At 52.0% G+C, this 18,993-nt stretch overlaps 9 protein-coding genes and 1 non-coding gene across 10 annotated transcripts; 6 read left to right on the forward strand and 4 right to left on the reverse strand.

Annotated features, from left to right (window-relative positions):
* Positions 1-159: 159 nt before the first annotated feature.
* PHACADRAFT_254133 (uncharacterized protein) lies at positions 160-1,305 on the forward strand. The gene is made up of 7 exons (XM_007394580.1): positions 160-246; positions 297-388; positions 450-571; positions 628-745; positions 798-953; positions 1,010-1,162; positions 1,211-1,305. The coding sequence occupies exons 3-7, from the start codon at positions 477-479 to the stop codon at positions 1,241-1,243; spliced, it is 555 nt and encodes a 184-aa protein (XP_007394642.1). The 5' UTR covers positions 160-246; positions 297-388; positions 450-476; the 3' UTR covers positions 1,244-1,305.
* Positions 1,306-1,648: 343 nt separating this feature from the next.
* Positions 1,649-2,941, forward strand: PHACADRAFT_254134 (uncharacterized protein). The gene has a single exon (XM_007394581.1). It carries the CDS (start codon positions 2,069-2,071, stop codon positions 2,279-2,281), a length of 213 nt encoding a protein of 70 aa, XP_007394643.1. The 5' UTR covers positions 1,649-2,068; the 3' UTR covers positions 2,282-2,941.
* A 2,082-nt stretch (positions 2,942-5,023) lies between these two features.
* On the forward strand, positions 5,024-5,726 carry PHACADRAFT_254135 (uncharacterized protein). Its single transcript, XM_007394582.1, has 2 exons — positions 5,024-5,159; positions 5,210-5,726. Exons 1-2 carry the CDS (start codon positions 5,030-5,032, stop codon positions 5,668-5,670), a joined length of 591 nt encoding a protein of 196 aa, XP_007394644.1. The 5' UTR covers positions 5,024-5,029; the 3' UTR covers positions 5,671-5,726.
* A 210-nt stretch (positions 5,727-5,936) lies between these two features.
* PHACADRAFT_254136 (uncharacterized protein) lies at positions 5,937-7,245 on the reverse strand. Its single transcript, XM_007394583.1, has 5 exons — positions 7,191-7,245; positions 6,980-7,137; positions 6,747-6,924; positions 6,348-6,688; positions 5,937-6,294 (listed from the first exon to the last, which is right to left on the reverse strand). Exons 2-5 carry the CDS (start codon positions 7,007-7,009, stop codon positions 6,016-6,018), a joined length of 828 nt encoding a protein of 275 aa, XP_007394645.1. The 5' UTR covers positions 7,010-7,137; positions 7,191-7,245; the 3' UTR covers positions 5,937-6,015.
* Positions 7,246-7,738: 493 nt separating this feature from the next.
* Positions 7,739-8,149, forward strand: PHACADRAFT_254138 (uncharacterized protein; the record flags this gene model as incomplete). The annotated part of the gene is made up of 1 exon (XM_007394584.1): positions 7,739-8,149. A coding segment is annotated over one exon (293 nt), but the record flags the coding sequence as incomplete, so codon positions are not given.
* A 135-nt stretch (positions 8,150-8,284) lies between these two features.
* Positions 8,285-8,805, reverse strand: PHACADRAFT_92824 (uncharacterized protein; the record flags this gene model as incomplete). The annotated part of the gene is made up of 2 exons (XM_007394585.1): positions 8,285-8,690; positions 8,741-8,805. 2 exons carry the CDS (start codon positions 8,803-8,805, stop codon positions 8,285-8,287), a joined length of 471 nt encoding a protein of 156 aa, XP_007394647.1.
* A 214-nt stretch (positions 8,806-9,019) lies between these two features.
* PHACADRAFT_254139 (uncharacterized protein) lies at positions 9,020-10,039 on the forward strand. Its single transcript, XM_007394586.1, has 4 exons — positions 9,020-9,199; positions 9,257-9,542; positions 9,595-9,755; positions 9,806-10,039. Exons 1-3 carry the CDS (start codon positions 9,049-9,051, stop codon positions 9,740-9,742), a joined length of 585 nt encoding a protein of 194 aa, XP_007394648.1. The 5' UTR covers positions 9,020-9,048; the 3' UTR covers positions 9,743-9,755; positions 9,806-10,039.
* Positions 10,040-12,556: 2,517 nt separating this feature from the next.
* Positions 12,557-14,274, reverse strand: PHACADRAFT_183399 (uncharacterized protein). The gene is made up of 5 exons (XM_007394587.1): positions 13,410-14,274; positions 13,036-13,345; positions 12,957-12,991; positions 12,887-12,903; positions 12,557-12,832 (listed from the first exon to the last, which is right to left on the reverse strand). Exons 1-5 carry the CDS (start codon positions 14,250-14,252, stop codon positions 12,646-12,648), a joined length of 1,392 nt encoding a protein of 463 aa, XP_007394649.1. The 5' UTR covers positions 14,253-14,274; the 3' UTR covers positions 12,557-12,645.
* A 1,076-nt stretch (positions 14,275-15,350) lies between these two features.
* PHACADRAFT_t59 lies at positions 15,351-15,440 on the reverse strand. The gene has a single exon. It is a non-coding gene; the product is annotated as a tRNA-Ala (tRNA).
* An 87-nt stretch (positions 15,441-15,527) lies between these two features.
* Positions 15,528-18,971, forward strand: PHACADRAFT_118808 (uncharacterized protein). Its single transcript, XM_007394588.1, has 10 exons — positions 15,528-16,472; positions 16,520-16,670; positions 16,724-16,899; positions 16,953-17,056; positions 17,123-17,492; positions 17,580-17,861; positions 17,909-18,050; positions 18,111-18,433; positions 18,484-18,715; positions 18,768-18,971. Exons 1-10 carry the CDS (start codon positions 15,553-15,555, stop codon positions 18,873-18,875), a joined length of 2,808 nt encoding a protein of 935 aa, XP_007394650.1. The 5' UTR covers positions 15,528-15,552; the 3' UTR covers positions 18,876-18,971.
* The last annotated feature ends 22 nt before the right edge of the window (positions 18,972-18,993 follow it).

An 18,993-nucleotide genomic window follows, 5' to 3' on the forward strand; every position in this document is an offset into this window, starting at 1 on the left:
ACGAAAGCGAGTAGCGTGGACAATAGACCGTGGGTGTCAGGAACGCTGATCATGGCATTCTATCAACTCATCATCGATGGCCTACTTATCAGCCCGCCAACGAGGGCAACGCGTGCGAAAGCTCTCGAGACCGTCGTTCGTCGTCCCCCTGGCTTTGAAGCAGCTTTTGCAACGCAGGGTCGACAATGGCTTCTCAAGACCCCATACGTGCGGGCGGTGATTTTGGGCCGAGACAGCTGGGCTTCAGTATGTTGCATCTGTAGTTGCTATACGTCGCAGCTAATATGATGTCTCAGTGGACTTGCCTGCCGTAGTGCATTCTGTGTATGTGACCCGCAGTCAGCAATTGACTATAGATTCTCTGCTCCGTTACACCGATGGGACATCAGTACGTGCATACGTGCATCGAGTTTGGGCTGGGCCTCACGCAGATTGTACGGCGATGACAGGACAAGAAGACTTCGCCCATAAGGGAAATGCTCTTTTACATCCTGTTGTATCCGTCGTGGGCGAACTTCATTAGACAAGGAAAACTGTGGGGCGTCGGTCCAGCTTATTCGCTGATGATTTGGTGAACCGTGTTTGCTTGCTCGCAGCTTACCTTGCGACTGACACCGAGAAATGCAGGGGTTTTGCTCCATCTCAATCCACTAAACCGGAATCACCTCTTAGCCGACTGGTTGGAGCCGTTCTGACGCGCCTCTCTGGGCTGAGCAGCTTGCTGGAGAGCCCCGAGCAGAAAAAGGTGCGCATATATCCATTTGGTTTTGGATGGCGGGTCATGACATTAGTTCAAGCGTCGAAAAGAATTCGCAGACAAGGCGAAGATTTGCGCCCAGGAATGCATAGGTGCTCGTCTGCAGGACATGTTGAGTGTTGACGCACTCTTGACTATCAGAGAGCATCGACGCAAGGGTTACGCGTCGTCTCTAATTCGAACCCTGACGGACCAGGTATGGAGTACTGTGTCAAACTCCGCTTCACCATACCCTCTAAACAGATGCTATAGGCTGACAGGGAGGAGCGAGCGACGTGGCTTGTCAGTTCAAACGTAAGCGATAACACAGCATTCTACGAGTCTCTTGGCTTCAAGATTGCGCACCACATTATTCTGGGTGACGATAACCCTACATGGACGGAAGAGCCCGTAAAGCTTGCCATAGTGAGTATCTTGAGTGTGTCTCGTGATTGTACTCACGAGGGGCACCAGATGGTCAGAGAGCCTGTCGGACATAGCAAATAATAGGCAGCCTCCCGTTGAACTATCCTTGTACCCGTTTCTTGTGAACATATGGGATCTCTCGCTCATCGAGGTTAGCTGTGATCAGCTGGCGTCCGAGTTGCGGCGTGTATGGTTAAGTCATCATGATGTCATCATACACAACTACATCTGCCGCATTTCATCCCGACTACCGCTTACCGCCTACGGACCCTATCCACGTTACGTTTGTGTATATCCTCATGGCCAACCCTTGCTTACTCTGAATTCGTGAGTTGTGAGAATGACTGACCGAAATGATTGTCGCCTCACCTCTAGCCTTCAAGTGGATTCGCCCACCGTGTAATGAATCTTGTGAGCCAATACTGGACATCCGCCTGCCGGTGAACGCTCTATTTTTCGGTGAGTCCTCGTCCATAGTTGAGATACCCCTTACTTACCTTGCAGATTTCCCGGGACTACGGTGCCGAAGTCCTCGGCTACGTCCTTCGGGCGCACTGACAGGCATACTTTCAGTACAGCTCCTGTTAGCAGAAGTATAGCTGCTCACTGATCATGGGCATTGCACTGGTCAGACCAGCAGCCGGCAGGAGGAGGTACACGATATAGGTGACGACGCGCATTATGCAAAAGCGAATGGAGGAATACTCAGCCGTGTGACGAGTTTATATGTACGGTGTGAGCGGAGTATGCCGGCTTCGATGGCCCCAAAACCATATAGCTCTCGTTCACGCCATCTATTGCACTAGATTGAAGCTTAGGTTCAGGTGTACAATCACACCGAGACCACTTCCATGTGCGTGCCAAGACGAGCTGTTGGTGCCCTAAGGCTTTATCGACGAGCTAACTATGCCCTTACATGGTAGGCTACTATTACTAGTCTATCTTCGCAACTCATGCTGTGCAATTTTGCTCAGGAATGCCGCGTGCTGCACACGCAGCGTCGGAGCAGGCAGCGTTATGTCCTTGTCGCTGCACTTCGGTGCTGCTAAGTCCGCGGCCGAGTCGACCACTTGGAAGTTGTGGCTGCCTGGTTACGACCAATGTGCGAGCGAAAGCTAGGTACAAGTCATCTCACGATCGTACCAGCGCAATACACACATCGTGCTTTGATTCATCCGCTTTGTAGCGGACCTCGTGCCCTCCAACCAGACCACCGGGGGAACGCTCCGCTTTCGTAGTCCTCTGGTGCGGGAATCACGCCCCCTCGCCCACTTCGTCATGCTCCCGTACCGAAGCAATTGGACCGCTCCATTACAACCTTGAAGTGCGCTCTAGAAGCTAACGCTCTGTCTTCCAGAATGAACGGAGAGGCATCTCTGGCGTCTCTGGAAGGTGCTGCACTCGCTAAGTTTACGACAGCCAGAAGAAAGCATGTAATTGGGGTGAGAAATGCCTCGCAACGTGAGAAGGCTAATATCGCTAGTGGTTAAACAGGGAATACTGGCTGAGAAGCAACGTCTCGAAGGAGCACCTGATATCGTCCCGCTGGACTAACATTACGTGCTGTGCTCGGTGCTAGTGTGTTATCACGAGACGCATGCCTTGCCTTGGAACTCGATGCATCCGTCTCGTCTAACGCTCGCAAGCAAGCAAGACACAATGAAGCTATGTCCGATATCATTTATTGGTATGCTTTTATCTCGATGGCAAGGACACGTCCGGTCCGAGGGCGGAACGGTGAAGCCCCGTGGCCATGTCGGTGAGCGAGCCGTCACTTGTAAGATGCGCTTCCTTGTCTCGTACTGAATGCTTTGTAGATGTCGCGGTAGAACGATGTGTATGGGCTCCCATGAACTACGACGAGGATGTGTGAGTTCAATTGTGGTTGAGAATCTTACACGGGTACTGTCAAGTCTGGTAGTGCTTTGTATGCAACGGGTGCGGATAACCAAGTGTTGCGGGTCCGTACCCCTCAATCCGGTGGTAATCTGGCCTTCATCCTTCCCCAAAACACATCTTGCAATGCCATCGTTCCGAGAAGTACATCCTCGCCCTACACCGTCTCGTTCACGTTGTAATGAATGCGGTGTGCGCAGATAGATCCGTCCGTCCCCTTTTTTGTGCCTAGGTTACACCTCTGTCTGTCTTGCTCACGAAATTTTACGAGGCTTACCGATCAGTAAGCCGACTTCAGGCCCACGTTGGTGAGCTAGGTACGCAAAGTTAGCTTGGCCGCACGAGTGATCATAATCTCGATCCGTACCGATAGGTGCCGCGCTAGCTAGACCAACGGCCAGAAACGGATATACAACAAATGTGGAGAAGTGCATGCCAGAATACTGCGGGGGCAATGAATCGCGGTAGTCCGCTGGTGATCGTGCCCACACCTCTGCGTTTAAGCATCGGCTAAGCGCGATTATGACGCCCTAGTGCTTGCCTCCGGAGGCATTCCATCCCACTATGCTTCGGCAATAAGTGCTTCTGGCCTATCCATTAGTAGGAGAGTCTAGGTAGCCCGGGTGCCGAAGACAACGAGAAGACCCTTTGCCCCAGACGACACCACATGTTCTCCGCGAAGAACCCCGGGAAAATATTCAGCGTCGACAGTAATCATAGGTGGGTTCTATGTCTAGATTTCTGATTGATGACGAACAGCCGGATTGTACAAGCTCCTATAACAATCTCTCGAGGCACTCATGACAAATACGTGGTCACAATTGCGGCTGGGTAATATCGAGGTGCACTTGACATATAATTACGCCACATTCTTTTGCCAGACAGAGGCGCTTCATGAATTTAGCCGCTCGGATGAAGTCACCACATTGTGCTCACAGCTGAGGCATTACCACTCTTTGTAAAGGTCATTCATTAGCAACACTTACCTTATAAGAAACGTACCCTAAAGCTTCTTCGACAGCGGTAGTACGTGTGGCCGTCCGGTCTCACGGAAGAGGCGAAGAGATGTATCAGCATCATTCTTCTCGCCAGCTGGCATGGGCGGTGACTCTCACGAAGAGGTGCAGCGTTTGCTAGGCCGAAGCCTGGGCAGTGCCCGCTGGAAGACGCGATGTCGGTCTCGTGCAAGCTAACCAAGGCTAGGAAAGGGCAAGTTGCATAGGATTTGACCTTGCTTGAATTTCATTCTGGACGCTGTGTCTATAACCGGTCTGCTAGTCTCATGCAGCATCCAAAGTTACGTCAAACAAGGTGTAAGTGTAAGTGTAATGTGCACTTTGGACTGCGACCCCTCTTCCTATACGGACAAACCTGGAAGATCAGGCCAATACACAATAGATATGGCGCGCTTGCCGAGTCCGCCATTGAATAGGTGGGCCACCGAGGTTTCCGTTGCGAATGAGAATACCCACTTACAGACTGTTCTGCGAACGTTATGTTAGGGCCGGAGCACCGTTAGCACCGGATGAGATGCTCTCCGATATGTCATAGCACAAGCATGCCATTTACCAACAATGGATCAGAACTCGCGCTCTATTTCCTCCACTGCGCCAACTTGAAGAGCGCTGGCAGGTGACGGACTAAGGCCATGGCCTGAATTTGGGCACGTAACTTCGAATCTCTGGAGAAATCTGTTGGCTCAGCGATAAGAACGGATGCCGGCTGTCGGTACGTCTTCCTTTCCCTAGTGAGCCCGAGTACTCGGAACTTCTGAAATTGGTAAATCAAATGCACGCAGCGTGGGCGGGCACAGATCATCCCTGGCTCCTTCTGCAGCGATGTTTACGCACGGGCTAGCAGACTGCCTTGCGCATCTGAATCGGGATCTTTTCCGTAAAGCGTAAAACGAACCTGTTCTTACATATACAACGATTCTTCTCCAAGTCACCGGAGCACCACCGGTCCCACATCATGGCCGCGTTCTCGACAGTACTGTTGCTCTCGCTCGCCCTCTTTCTCGTCACGGTCTTCAATGCGGTAACGACCTACCGCTACGACCTCCGCCTGCGTGCTATAACACCGCCGTCTCCAAAAGAATACTGTATGGTCCCTCACATGTCTCTGAAACGCCAGTGCTGACACGCTTGCTAGCTTGGTGGGGCAATGACCACCCGGACCAGCTGCCTATCAATGTCGGGCGCGTCGGGATTGTGTGGGAAGACCCCGACGGCTGGGGCCTACTCGATGATGCCCAATGGGGCTCGCTCTTTGAGACGGACGGCTTTAGCAAAGTGGGCCCGCATGACCGCACATTCCAGATCTCGATGATGCACCAGCTGCATTGCCTGGACGTCATTCGCGTCGGTTTCGTCACGAACCGCACCGGTTTCGCCCACCACATCGAGCACTGCCTGCGTTACCTCCGCCAGAGCGTGCTCTGCTGCGCGGACACGACGCTCGAGGAAGACGAACCCCACGTGAATACCAGTGGGATCTGGGAGCATGCGGCTGGCGGATATGGGATGGTGCATGAGTGTCGGGACTGGACGGCGGTGAGGCGGTATATGAATGCGCACCCTGCAGATGACTGCATCACCCCAGACTGTATATGAGAGTAAAGTTGGGATGAAGCTCAGATCGTCCCATGGAACAATCTCTGACCCCTCACGACTTACGAATTATCCCAGTTTAGTGTACTTTAGCGTAGCGTCTTCGTTTGCACTGATCCTACGGACCTGAACTGTCGAAAACGCAGAAATTCAAATAAACCTTCAGTCGCCAAGCATTGTTCAGAAGAGGTGTAGATCTCGATGTACAAACCTAGGGCGGCGGATCGCAGCCTATAGGCGCAACGTAGCTTCAGATGACGCGGAGTTTTAGTAAGTAGAAAGCAATTGAATAAGGCAAGTGTAACAAAAGAGCGCCATATAGCTGGGGATTTCAAACGACAGGTTGGCTTACACAGCGGACACCAAGAACGCTTCCTTCTTCTCCGGATTCTCCGAGAACTCAATGTTGCTTCGGCTGCCCGCGATCATGATATCGGGTTCGCTGTTACCGAAGCGCGTCGTCGATGGCATATCGCTCGTCGGGGCGCTCGTCGTTGTGCGTGTCGTGCCTTGACTAAGACCTCCGTGCACGAATGAAAGCCCGGTACTCGTCATAGTCGGGCGTGTCGACTCCTCAGACGAGAAGCCCAAGCCAACCTGGATGATGATGAGCGTTGGGGCAATGCCCTACGGCCCACATATATTAACGAAAGAAGCTGGTCCATCAGGGAACGACATACGTAGACTTGCACAGCGACAAGCGACATGAGTTGGTCTGAGCTGTTACCCACCGCAAAGACGGTCAAGTAAACGAGCTGCACGACGAAATAGAGCACCCCAGACTCGATGATGATCATCGCGGTCTTAAACGCGATGCTCTTCCTACCGGTGAGCGATGTGACGGTGTAAGTGTTTATGCCTGTCAGCCACCAGATACGTCCGGCAATGAGGACCGTAAGCATGAAGTTTGCGATCAGCGGGAGAATGTACGCTGCGAAGACGAGTGGCTGCGCTGCAGGTGGGGGTGACGGTGAAGTGGGAGCAATCTGCAAGATAAGACCGATGCCACCACAGAAGCAAGCTAGAATTCGCCACCATGAGCGTTCGTCTGTACGTAGAAGCAACGTGCAGCAACGCACCAAGGGCTGTGAGCGAAGCGGTGAAAGGGACTGCTATTACCCAGAGGTTCCCGCCCCAAATGCCCCAGCAGCGGTACATAAGAATGCATTCTCCTACGAAGTCTGTGACGGAAATGAGGATGTTCTCGCCAAAGCCGACAGGAGACCCATTCGCATAGCCATCGACACCCGTGCTTCCCTGTGATAGATCATAGGGTGAGCGGAAGCGCTTGGAATGAGACGTACGGGCGCACCAGGATAGTATAGAAACTGTTAAAAGTCATCCCAAAGTGCGTCGTTGCACAGGTAAAAAGAAAGCAGTTCATGAAAAAAATGAACTTATTCGATCGCGGCGAGTACGACGAGCAGAGCATGACGATAATCGAGACGATGAAGAGGATACAGTACATGCCTGCCGATCTCGACCGTTAGGCGCACGAATGCCGTCACAAAGAATGCACATACCCCAAAGGACAGCCTCGCACCCGAATCCTATCAGATCAGAGAGGTCGTCGGAGAGCATGTTGGTGGGTCTGTGTTGAGATTAGCTCTGAAGAGAGGGGCGCGGGGATATGGAGATAAATAACGGCAGGCGACCCTAGAGCGTGGGACGTTCGGGGAAATGAATAAACTCGCATCAGCCACCTGTCATGCGCCGCACGGAGCGAACCCGTATACGCAACATCCGCGAACAAATGGGTCATTTTGCAAGCAGCACATGCTCAAATATGTCGGCTATACGGCAGGTAACAGATTCGCTGAGAGCATGTGCCACACTTAGGCTGTTATCAGGGTCACTAGCAAAGACGCCGCGTACACGAGGGACTGGCCTGAGATGTGCATTACTTGCCAGGAGGCAGCGCCGCTTTCCGGGTCTAATTGATCACGATCCATGCTATAGGTACTTAAACCCACTCTTTCTCCCCGTTGCACAGGCCACCCTGCGCATCACGAGTAGCGGTCAGTCCTGGTCAGAACTCGTACAGATTCTGTCACACTCACGTTATATGTAGGCATGGCAACGCAAGATTCAGAGTACACACCGCTTGCGCAGGATGATGTCGAGAAGGAGTTCGACAGCCTCCGCCACCCGCGGGAGGACGGCTATCGCGACTACCGTTCCGTCTCCTCGTTGGCTGTCTGGACAATTGTCCTTGTCGTGCTAGCTGTTGCCATCAACGTCGCTTGCATGGCGACAACTTGGAGCCGGATCAACAAGGTCTACAGCGCTCTGCACGGCATGCTCGATTTTCAAGATACTCGCGACCTCTGGCGTCCGAACACGGACAGCTATTACGGCGACTGAAGGCTCGTAGCGATCAATTTCTTCAGGGTCGAAGCCGGCTGGTACTGAGTTGGAGTAGTACCGGGGGATTAGACTATGTATGAATCCAGGCACTCAAATCTTAGTATTGACAGTTTTGCGCCGTACTGCAAGGCTCAGCACAGGAAATGGACAACTCCGGGAATCACATACCGGCGGGCCCTCTAAAGTCCAGCATGACGAGTACCGCACTGGCAAAAGAACAACGAGCGCACAGATGAGCATCGATAACTTCCTATAGCTTTGCTCGCAGTTGTACTGGGATAGACGACTGCAGTCCCTGGAGCCCTTTCCTTGTCCTTGAGCCCATCTGCGTACTTTTTCTACTCTGGTTCTCCACAAAGACGTGAGTGTAGCCTCCGACTGCACTTGGTGCGTCCTTGCCCTCCCCGAATACGCCGACTTCGTAGGTTACCGAACTCTTACCGAGCTTGCTAACACGAAGGCCGAGCTCAAGTACAGATGGAAACGATAGTGGTTCGAAGAAGTGGCAAAAGGAGGAGACGACGAGACCGATGAGTGGTGCATCAGCAGTCCGAGGCGGGAGGCCGCAGTGATGAATGAGATAAGTGTTGATGATAGAGTCGAAGAAGTGGTAGTAAACAGAGTTATTTATATGCGCGTATTGGTCATTGTCGCTCCTAGTACATCGTCGGGAGCTATGCAAGCGATGATGTAAAATGCTACTGACCAGCGAGTCCTATACGAGAGAGAGTAAGGATAGTCTGCGCGTCGACGTGCCTTGAGCTCGCTCATCTGTGGCATCTCGTTAATATTACGTTGGTGAGATTCCTGGAAGTTGTGCACGATAGCCAGAGTGACGACGGCGGTGACGACGACGACGACGAAGTTTGAAGGAGTTGTGCGAGGGATATCTGCTGAGTCAGCCTATTTGACAGTCGCGAGTGTGTGGGCGTTTAGCGAAGTGACGCGTCCTGCACGAGTAGGGCTTTGCTCTTCCGCCCATCCACCACCACTTCCGCCTCCACATTAGCCACGATGGAGACCGCCTTCGCACTTACGGGAAAAGGCTATGTACTCCTCGCCGCTGACACCACCGCCGTGCACTCAATTATCAAGGTCAAGACTGATGTAGACAAGATCAAAGAGCTCAGTCCGTGCCTACTCATGGCCTACTCCGGAGAGCCTGGTGTGTCGGGCTCCTTACACTTGGTATCCCGTTATAACTTAACCTTCTGTCTGCCAGGTGACACCGTGCAATTCGCGGAATACATCGAACGGAATATCCGTCTGTATCACATTCGCAACAACTTCCCTCTCCGCCCGCCATCCGCCGCCTCTTGGATCCGACGGTCGCTTGCAGACTCGCTGCGCAGTCGGAAGCCGTATTCTGTCAACTTGCTCCTCGGCGGATACGACACGAGCACGTACATGCCGCATCTCTACTGGATGGACTACTTTGGTACACTTGCAGAGGTGCCCTTCGCTGCGCACGGCTATGGAAGCTACTTCACGCTTTCACTCCTCGATAAGTGAGTATAAGAGTATTATGCTCGTATGTTGATAACTGATGTACTCGCACAGATATCATGACCCGGAGGCAACTGTTGAAGAGGGCATTGCCACTCTAAAGCGATGCATAGATGAGGTGTCCAAACGGCTGGTAGTGTCACCCGCCCGCTTCAAGGTCAAGATAGTAGACAAGGACGGTGTCCGTGAGATTGAGCTATGATGGAATGCAACTGGTAAGCACCAAGTTCCTGACGTCAGTGATCATACTCATATTGTGTTATAGTATAATACTTCATTCTTTTCTCCGTACCATGCCCCGATGCAGTAACGTTGCATTTCTCCTCAATTTGAGACTACCGCGCTCTCATGAACAGCGTAAATTTCAACTAAGTTGAGTGTATCATACTGCCAATGGTTAACAATCGTTTTCCATCATATGCAGTCAGGCGAATCACAGTCATCAGCTGGATGTGTATTCGTGCACCTCCTCACCATCGTCCAGTCTCCGCACTCATGCGCCATCCCTATCTCACTTGCTGCCTGCATCCACTTCCCAGCGCTGTTGAGCGTTGTATGACTTTCTTCGAGTGTTGTATACCCGTGACATAGCATACTTGGTCTCAGATATCGGAGACAATGCCCGATATGATGTGCAAGGCTCGCAACAAAGCCGACTCGGATAACGTCCAAGCAGTACGGCCGGTGCTTCATCGAGATCTGAAGTGGGCGATTGTGCGGCCCGACCTTGCTAAAGCTATCCGTTTCGAACGAGTCCCACCGGTCGTCATCGAGGAGACCTCCCAAACGGGGCTGACTTATGGTAAGTTGGTTGGGACGATCGTAACCCCACCAAGTGGAACAGTGCGCCACAAAGATACGCTCGGTCAGGTTCTGGCTGCCATCCTTGAGAAAAGCGTACCGCCCCGAGAAGAATATCCCCTTCACAGTCCATCACAAGCGGCCCGGGTTTGAGAAATAATCGCCGCACGGATCCAGCACCTGCCCATTACTTTGGTCCTGAGTCAACTGCCCGATAACGTAAGTAGCGAATAGAGTACACGTGCAGGACGGTATACTCACGGTCTCTGTTCACCAGCTTCTGTCCGTGCTTCGCGCAGAAAGGTGAGCTCCCGGGCGGCGATATAACATGCTCTGCGCCTGCCATGCACGGCTAGAGAAGACGATACATCGTCGTATATGCGACGACCCTTATCGGCAGCCGCATATACGGGAGAAAAGTTAACTATCGCGAGTTCCATGCTCCGCCCCGCAGCGACATACACTACGGCTAATTGGGTTCGAAGATACTCCACAACTAACTGAAATATTAATGACGGCCGAAGACAAGGTGCTATAACGCTAACGGGGGATATTGAGGCACTCCGCCGCGTTTCTACGCTCAAACTCCTGAATGGTAAGCCAGACTAGGTCACGATGGCTGAACGCCTTGCTGACGAGCGGACACAGAGAGGATGAGCATTTTGCGTGGTTCTAGTATCCACTATCATGTCGACGAGTCGAAGACTTCATCTGATTCATGACGCACAAAGATGCGTTTCTGGGAGCTTTGTGAGCGCCAAATATACCGGTACATTCTAAACGTTTGCTCAAAGCGTGCTGCTTCGAAATGAATCCTGCTCAAAAGCCAAATATTCCTATGCAGTAGAAGATTGCCCGCGCGGGCGCGGGACATGCGGGGGAAACCAGAGTCCTGCTATTGCGGCCAGTCGTTTCTGGGATCAACGGCCCGAAACTTTTCCCGTTTCTCCGCCATTGGAGTTCTGGCGGCGAAGCGCGTCTCTAGAGCATATGAACACCAGTGTTCCCAGCCAATCCCCGCTCTCCCTGCATGCTCGAACCAAATTGATGCGCGGCTCGCGGTCTTCATCATCATGGAAGTTCTCGAGTGGTCAGGCTTCAAAGCTTCAAGTTTCTCCAAGCTTCATTCTTGCCTGTTTGCCTTGATCGAAGAGCACATGTCTCGGAAGAGAAGCTTCCACATGATAAGGGAGAAAGATGTGCGCCATGGGACGAGCGCAGTCCCAGATTGATAAATAGCACTGCGATTGAAATCCGTGGTCTGCCCACCATCTATACTTCACGACAAGATGCAACCCCTGTCAGTAGTATTCGTTGCAGCTCTGGTACTTCTCTTCACCCCCGTGGCGACGGCTATGCCTATAGGTAAGGCCTACTCGTTCACAGTAAGGGACTAGATCCAAATGCTCACCACAGCGCTAGCAGAGGGAACCGGAGAGTTGCATCGCCTCACCATCTCCGAAATTTCAAGTGCGTCATCCTTAGCTAGACTTTCATACGAAATTGACTGAGCTTAAGCACAGAGCGCGAGAAAAATAGTGTCATTGCCGCTCACAAAATTCACTATAAGGTGGACACGGAGGCGGCTTAACACACGCACGAGCACGATGGACGCAGAGATGAGACATCTGGTAGACGTGATTGGGAATAGTAGCACTGAGAATATACTGGGAAAGCATAAGCAGGACCTGCGACCGGGGATTAACCGCGACTGCAAGACATACGAGCCGGATAGTATAATGGATGTGAACAGGTTTGAGCGGCAAGCCGTACTCGCGGGGTCCGTGATCTAGTCACTTCGTGTCGAGGTCAGTGTGCACGTCTTGAGACTGAACGTAAGGGCAAGCGAGAGCATGCTCGTCAGCTTAACGCCAATGAAAAGGCATGGATCAACAACAAGCACGATTTTCGAGAATGTCCTAACAGCCGTACCATAACGGCACTCAATGCAAGACCGGGTCGAGTCATGTTAGAGTTCCAAAGCTCGTAGAGCTATGGATAATGACCCAATGTCTACGTCCCACCCTACCGCAACCACATGCGATAAAGTCTCCTACGGGCGGACATACGACATCCGCTCTGTCGGCAGGCGGGCTGTGATAATGCTGTGTACGCGATGTCAGCATATGCCGCACGCACGCCAGATTTTTTGCGAGTGTGCCTCGCACTTACTCTGTGATTGAATGTAGTCCATCAAGTACCAGTGTGGTGAGGAACAGACTGTCTTGAGCCAGACTCGTGCGATACGTACAAATGCAATCTACAGAATGCTGAGGTGGGCTTCTCTGGCCGTATCCTCGCAACTCAAAGCTCTGGGTTCTCCTTGACCTCATCCTCGTCATGCGAAGTACTGATCCTGCCCGAGACAAACTTGTCGCCATCCCGCGCGAGTGAGTCTCTGACACTCTTCAGCATCTCTTCTCGGTCAGCAAGCATCGTACGATGTGCAGAAAGCGATGAATGCAGCGACGTATATAGCCCGAGTTTTGCCCTGTGTGCATAGCAGCGTTAGAGCGCGGTATGTGAAGTGGCTAGATGAACCTACGTCATGTGATCTTTAACCTACAGTGGGTGATTTTGAGTGAACGCGTAGAGCGAGAGGATTAGTCACTCACGAAATCGATCAGTTTCGTAAACTTCTCGGTTAATTCTGGTGCACATGGTGGTCAGCATATAGCAGTTGCCCATATTTACCCTGGAAAGCCTTAGTGTTATAGGGAATTGAAGTACCGTTTGCTCCGGTCATCCACTCTTCTTGGGAACACTCTGACCACCTCTGTTTAGACTCTTCGTAGGTGGATATATGTGCGCTGGCGTAGGCATCAAGGTCTTGTCCGAGTAGGCGACGGATCGCATTGTCTTTAATCTCGGGTTCTTGCACATCTCCAGGGTGCTGGCGCATATAAGGAGGTGGGGAAGGCGTATGCATACTTGGAAGGCTGAAAGGTGGGGGCGGGGGCGGAGTGCCGAGATCAAACCTCAAGTCGTCGTGGTCACACAAAGCCTGGGTACAACGCAAACAAATAATATTCAAACGACTCCTTGAAGGGCCAAAGATACAAGCGCACCTCCTGATTGTCAATTCTAGGGCGTTTCGAGGAACTGGATTCCGATTCCACGTCTTCGATACGCTCGATGTGTCTTTTGGCGCGACGAAGGGGCGGTTTGGTGGGCCGCTGTTCCGGAGAGACGTAGACGGTGTCATATGTCTCAGACTGAGCGGCTGCATGACGTTTGGAGTCATGTTGACGATGCAAATCTTGCTCAGGATTTCCGGCACCGCAAGTATCGTTGAGCTTTCCTTCATCCTCTTCGCAGATATTCTCGAGAGATGAGCGCGTATTCCCGTGACGTGGGGAGCCAGATGGCGGGGAAGAGATGTAATTGCTCGCCTGGACAGTGCGTAATCCGTCGGTATCAGGGCGCAAAGAGGATATATGCGTCTGGTTGGCCGTGATTTGGTCGGCAGTAGTACTAGGACGAGACTTGAAAGCAAGTTGAGCAAGCGGTAGACGGAACGATGGGATAGACGCAGAATCAGAAGTTGCAGAGAAAAAGCTGACAGAAGCTGGAGTGCGAGCCGTATGCTGGGTAAGGGGAGGTCTAGGAGAATAAACGCGAGAGGAAATGTCGTCGAGGGACTTGCGAGCATGGCGAAGCTTCGAGTTTGTGAGTCCAGCTATATTAAGCGGCTTGCTAATGCCGGCAAGAGGAGATGCGATCGAGACTAGGATATCCTGCGGAGAAGTGGGCTTATGATAAGATCCCGAGTCACCAGAGTCCGTGAGAGGGCCATTGGGAGACGTGTCTCCAGAGTTATTTTGCTCATGAGAGTCAAGACTTGGACCAGTGCCTGTCGACATCCTGGAAGAAGGTCTCAGCTGCGGGACAAATGGCTGGCGAGCACTCATGGCGCAAAACGAGATGGTGGTTACACAGCGAAAGACGAACCGCCATTGGACGACGTACGCGTCTGTCGGCGCCACGAGGTAAGCGCCAAGGGGAGACGCGGCACGCCACGGCCAGGAGAGGTGAGTAGCTTCGCAGTTAAGGTTCGTTGCTTGTTTGCTGTGTATAAACGTGCATTACTGTTCACTGTTTCTGTGTGTAAGTGAACTTTCGTAAACTTGGCGTAGACATTTACACACAGTAAACGTATGCTTTCTCTCATTGCTTGTAAAAGGTCTTAGTGTTGTGCATCTGTAGTCTTGCTAACAAATTTAATGTATTGCGCCGAAGAGTGCGCCTCACCCATGCGCATCCGGGGCCTATGAGCGCTCCCTCGCTTCCCCTTTCATCTCGTCTCTTTCCGTCGTGACCTATACTGAGCGCGGTTTGGAGGCGGGTGCCAGAGAGATAAATACGGTGTATGTATTGACTGATCCTCTACATGCAGTCTGTGGTAAGCACAGTCTGCCTGCGAGAGTGATACTGTTGGTGCGGCATGCCGTCGTGAGCCCGAGCTTCACTCAAGAGGGAGATCTAGACTAACTCTACCTCATTCAGCGATGACAGCGTTGCACGTGATATTAAAGGCAAGTGGAAAGATTTCCCCACACGCTAGGGTTACCCTGCACCCATGTGGCAGCTTTCTCTAGGCTAACTCTCGAAGCCCTAATGCAAATGTATGTCATGCCACCCCAAAAGTGCTAAGCTGACAGCTGCACACCCTCAAATGGTGAGGCCAGTGCGCTAGCTTTTTAATAGCAGTCCCGCAAGCTTCGCACAAGCCTCACAGTCACCTCCGTAGGTCCTACCTCACGTTATAGTGCTGTCTCGCGATGCTGCCCCTGCCTGGGCCACTCGGGACTGTTTGTGCAAGAGGCACTAGCAGGCCATAGGAACAGCCATGACACTGTGCTTGAGATACAGAATGCGCAGATGCCACCTGATGAACAGACCATACTCAATAAATGTTTACGGCCATTTACTGTGTGTTTACCACATATATATATATATATAATACAATGGGAGCCCTGCAAGTTTGGAGGCAAAACGCAAAAAATAGCTGGACACTGAGGGGATTGAACCCTCGACCTATCGCAAGCCGACTCACGTGATCATGCAAAGCGAGCGCGCTACCACTGCGCCAAGTGCCCGTGCTTTAAATGGGTTCTATGCAGCCTCATTCCATTAAATGCCCACAGCCGCAGCACCCGAAGCGCAATGGGCTACGCTTGCCTAGTACGATGATATACTACTGTACATACTATGGACAGGTTTACCACTCTTGAACCCATCAAATTATACTCGACTCCATCCTCAGCAGCAAAGAGCGCATCCAAGCTCTCAACTTCCGGAGCTCCTGCTAATTTTTCTCTCATCGGACGGCTACCGGTGGACGTACACATCCTCATCTTCTCATATGTGGCAGTTCCAGATTTCCCTACTTATGCGTTGAGCTGCCATGCCCTTGCAAGACTGTCCGCCGACGAGCGAGTGTGGGAAAAACGGTGGCGGGCGTTCGGCGCGGAGCGACTCAGCCTCTCAGCTGTTCTAGACGAACTCGAGTCCCAGTCCAAGGCCCGGAACGCGATACGCAAAGGCGGCCTCCCTCCGACTCTAGTTGTCGACGGCGCCGACGATGACTTTGGAGACTTCACTACAGCCAATGCCCCTCCAGACACTATGGACGATTTCGCGTATGGCTTTACCGGTGTATCTAATCAAAGCTCGACGACTGTGACACGGACGACTCCCAGACCAACGTTCCGCTCTCGATACATTCGTGCGCACAGTCTACTCAAACCCTTTGTCTCTGCCCTGTCATCTCCCCCACACACAATCCTTAGTGCACTCTTCCCTGCACCAGCACCGCCCCTTAGCCAACAATCACTTGTCTTGCGTCTGCTCTCACTATTTCTGTCGCCCAGGGTCAAGCCACTACGGAGATGGGAAACACTACAGTCATCGCTCCGTGCCGCTATAGATCTCTTTGGCGAAGCATTGCTGACAGCATTTGATGCGAATGACAGCAATGGGGATGAAAAGGCAATGGCAGAGGTTGCGCAAGCCAGCTGGGGTGTGTGGGATCTGTCGGAGGGTTCATGGGAGCTTGCGCGAGCATGGATGGACAAGCATGAGATATTTTATGAACATCAGAGTAAATGGGATCCGCTGGATAACTTTACGTGCGTCACCCCGAGGCTACATGATTTATCATCCTAATGTCGCTTAGGAAGGATGAGCAACTGGATTTCGACGCTATGGATGCGTTCATTGCGAATGCAATGAGAGTGCTTAAAGAACAAGGAGGGCGTGCTGTTCGTGTGTTTCCCCCGGACGCAGGCGTTTTGATCTCATTCTCAGAGAGACTGGCGAATGAAGTCGTGAGTCGAGGAACACATGTATCTCGTATCTTGCTGAACCACGGAGTTTGTAGGTAGGTGAATACACCACCTCGCTATTGACGCGGGCACGCGAGATATCGAATGAGATTTTCCTGAAGGCGTCCGCTGCAAGTTTTCGCGAGGCCTGGCGTATGGTGGAGGCAATCGTGGAAGTCTCCAGCGCGCGTCCTGCTACCGCGGTGACTCGTACCCGTGCGGAAGATGTCGTGTAAGTTTTACAAATATGCATGCGTATGGTTTACCACATGACACTTAGCACAGATATCGGATGTTTGAACCAAACATGGACGAGTATCTTGATGAGGAAGTTGAATACGTTAAGTTGTGTTTTGACCGGATATGTCGTGCATGGGAGAGAACGGTTCGTCTATTTCCTGATCAGTGGTTGTCATAGGACTCCGATCATGCATGCACGCAGCTATCTCAGCAAGCTACGACACCAACCGCCCCACACGAACAGGCACGTTTCCTTAGCTCGCACAACCCTGCGCAAGTCAAGAGGAACGTTCTTGCGTCCTTTACTGATGTCCTATTACTGCCTGTTACGATCGTACCGCGTACGACTGTCGCCGTGGGCAAGGCCTTCGGCGCCGCATTGACGACAGGTGGGAATGCCGCGGTACAGGGCATTGCGATGCTTAACCCCCAACGCTGGGGTGGGAGTGGTGCCCTTGGGAGAGACGGCTATGCGGAGTTCGGTCAGGCGGGCACTGACGCAACTGTGTTTGATATCGGAGATGAAAACGGTCAGGAAGATGAGGAGAAAGAGACGGTTCGAGAAAAGAAACATGTACGATGTGGGTCGCCAGTCTTATCACCTCACAAATTTTGTGGCTTACGCCGCGTAGCATCTGCTTCGTTGACCTCTACGATATCTCCATCCCCAAGTCTCGCACCTTCCCTCTCGTCTGATTCAAATTCAACGCGCATCTCGACACGCGCAACAACGCCCGTGCCCTCGGGGTCGTCATTTGACCAGTTCGAGATGCTACTATCGCTCGACATAGCTCTGGAGCTCATCCACACAGACCGGGAGTCGTTAAAACGCTGCGAGACTTTTGCAGGATATCCGGGCCAGTACGGGCGCCGTGTGCACGATACAGTGGAGGAAATCTTTGTATTATTCCTGCAGGCTTTAGGCGAGCGGCACATCAAACCTGGGTTCGAGAGGTATGTCGATCTTCAGTGGTGTTATGAATATTGCTGAAGTTGCATAGGGCGGCCGAGCAGATGAGGGCATACCAGCCAGCAGATCACGAAGAGACCACTAGTGTCGCGCCATTGCTCCAGTTCTTCGAGCTGGTGCATATGGGAGATACAATGCAGTCGATGGTACAGGTTTACTTTGACAAAGAGCTGGTGCGTGAAATCAGGATTGAACAGTAAATACCGCGCCCTGGCTCAGCACGAGCAACACAGGTACCACACATAGATAAGACCGATTTCCTGAACACTGCTGTACGCGAGAAGAAGCACTTTGAGGACATCCTTGATGACTCCGTCGCCGCGGGCCTGAACATGGGCACCGAGACGCTCATGAATCAGGTCGAGCATATTATCACCAAGCACACCAAGCCTCGTGAATACTACCCGCCAGAGGACCAACCGCTCGAGCTCGGGCCTACCGAGGGCTGCAGAGAAGCGATCAAGTGCCTACAGATGCACTGCCAGCTACTCAAAGGTAGTACCAGTAAAGAGGTTCTCGAAGTGTTCTATCAGGAGATTGGGATTCGATTGATAGCGTATGTTATCGCCTCTTGTCTTGGGACTGTGATGGCTTATCGAAGGACAGCATCTTACAAAAGCATATCAAACGGCAGATCATATCTCTTAATGGCGGCTTCCAGGTTATCGCTGACCTAAACGCATATTATGCCTTCATCACGTCGCTCAAGGTGCCCAGCATTGCGTCTGAGTTCTCGTACTTGAAGCTTCTGGGCCACGTATACGTTGTCGAAGATGCGAAAGATTTGGCGCAGATCGTGCGAGACGTTACTCGCTATGGTGGGGCGTATCGTCCGGAGGTAAGGCGACTCGTTCGTTGTATTGCTTTGATTCTGATGCCAGGGTTTGCAGGACGTGTACGAGTTCATTCAGCGCCGATCAGACTGGAAGAAAATTGAGAAAACAGTGGATAAGACTATGTATAACCTTAGCTTTAAGGAGGACTGCATCATTTCATGACTTCGTTTATTCGATCTATATAAAAACGAACAAGATATTTTGCACCGCTTCACTAGCTAAAATCAACCTTCATATCGATGGGTGGAGACGATGAGACTGACGTGATTGGCATGAGCCG

Source organism: Phanerochaete carnosa, assembly GCF_000300595.1.
Source record: "Phanerochaete carnosa HHB-10118-sp unplaced genomic scaffold PHACAscaffold_4, whole genome shotgun sequence".
Lineage (NCBI taxonomy): Eukaryota > Fungi > Basidiomycota > Agaricomycetes > Polyporales > Phanerochaetaceae > Phanerochaete > Phanerochaete carnosa.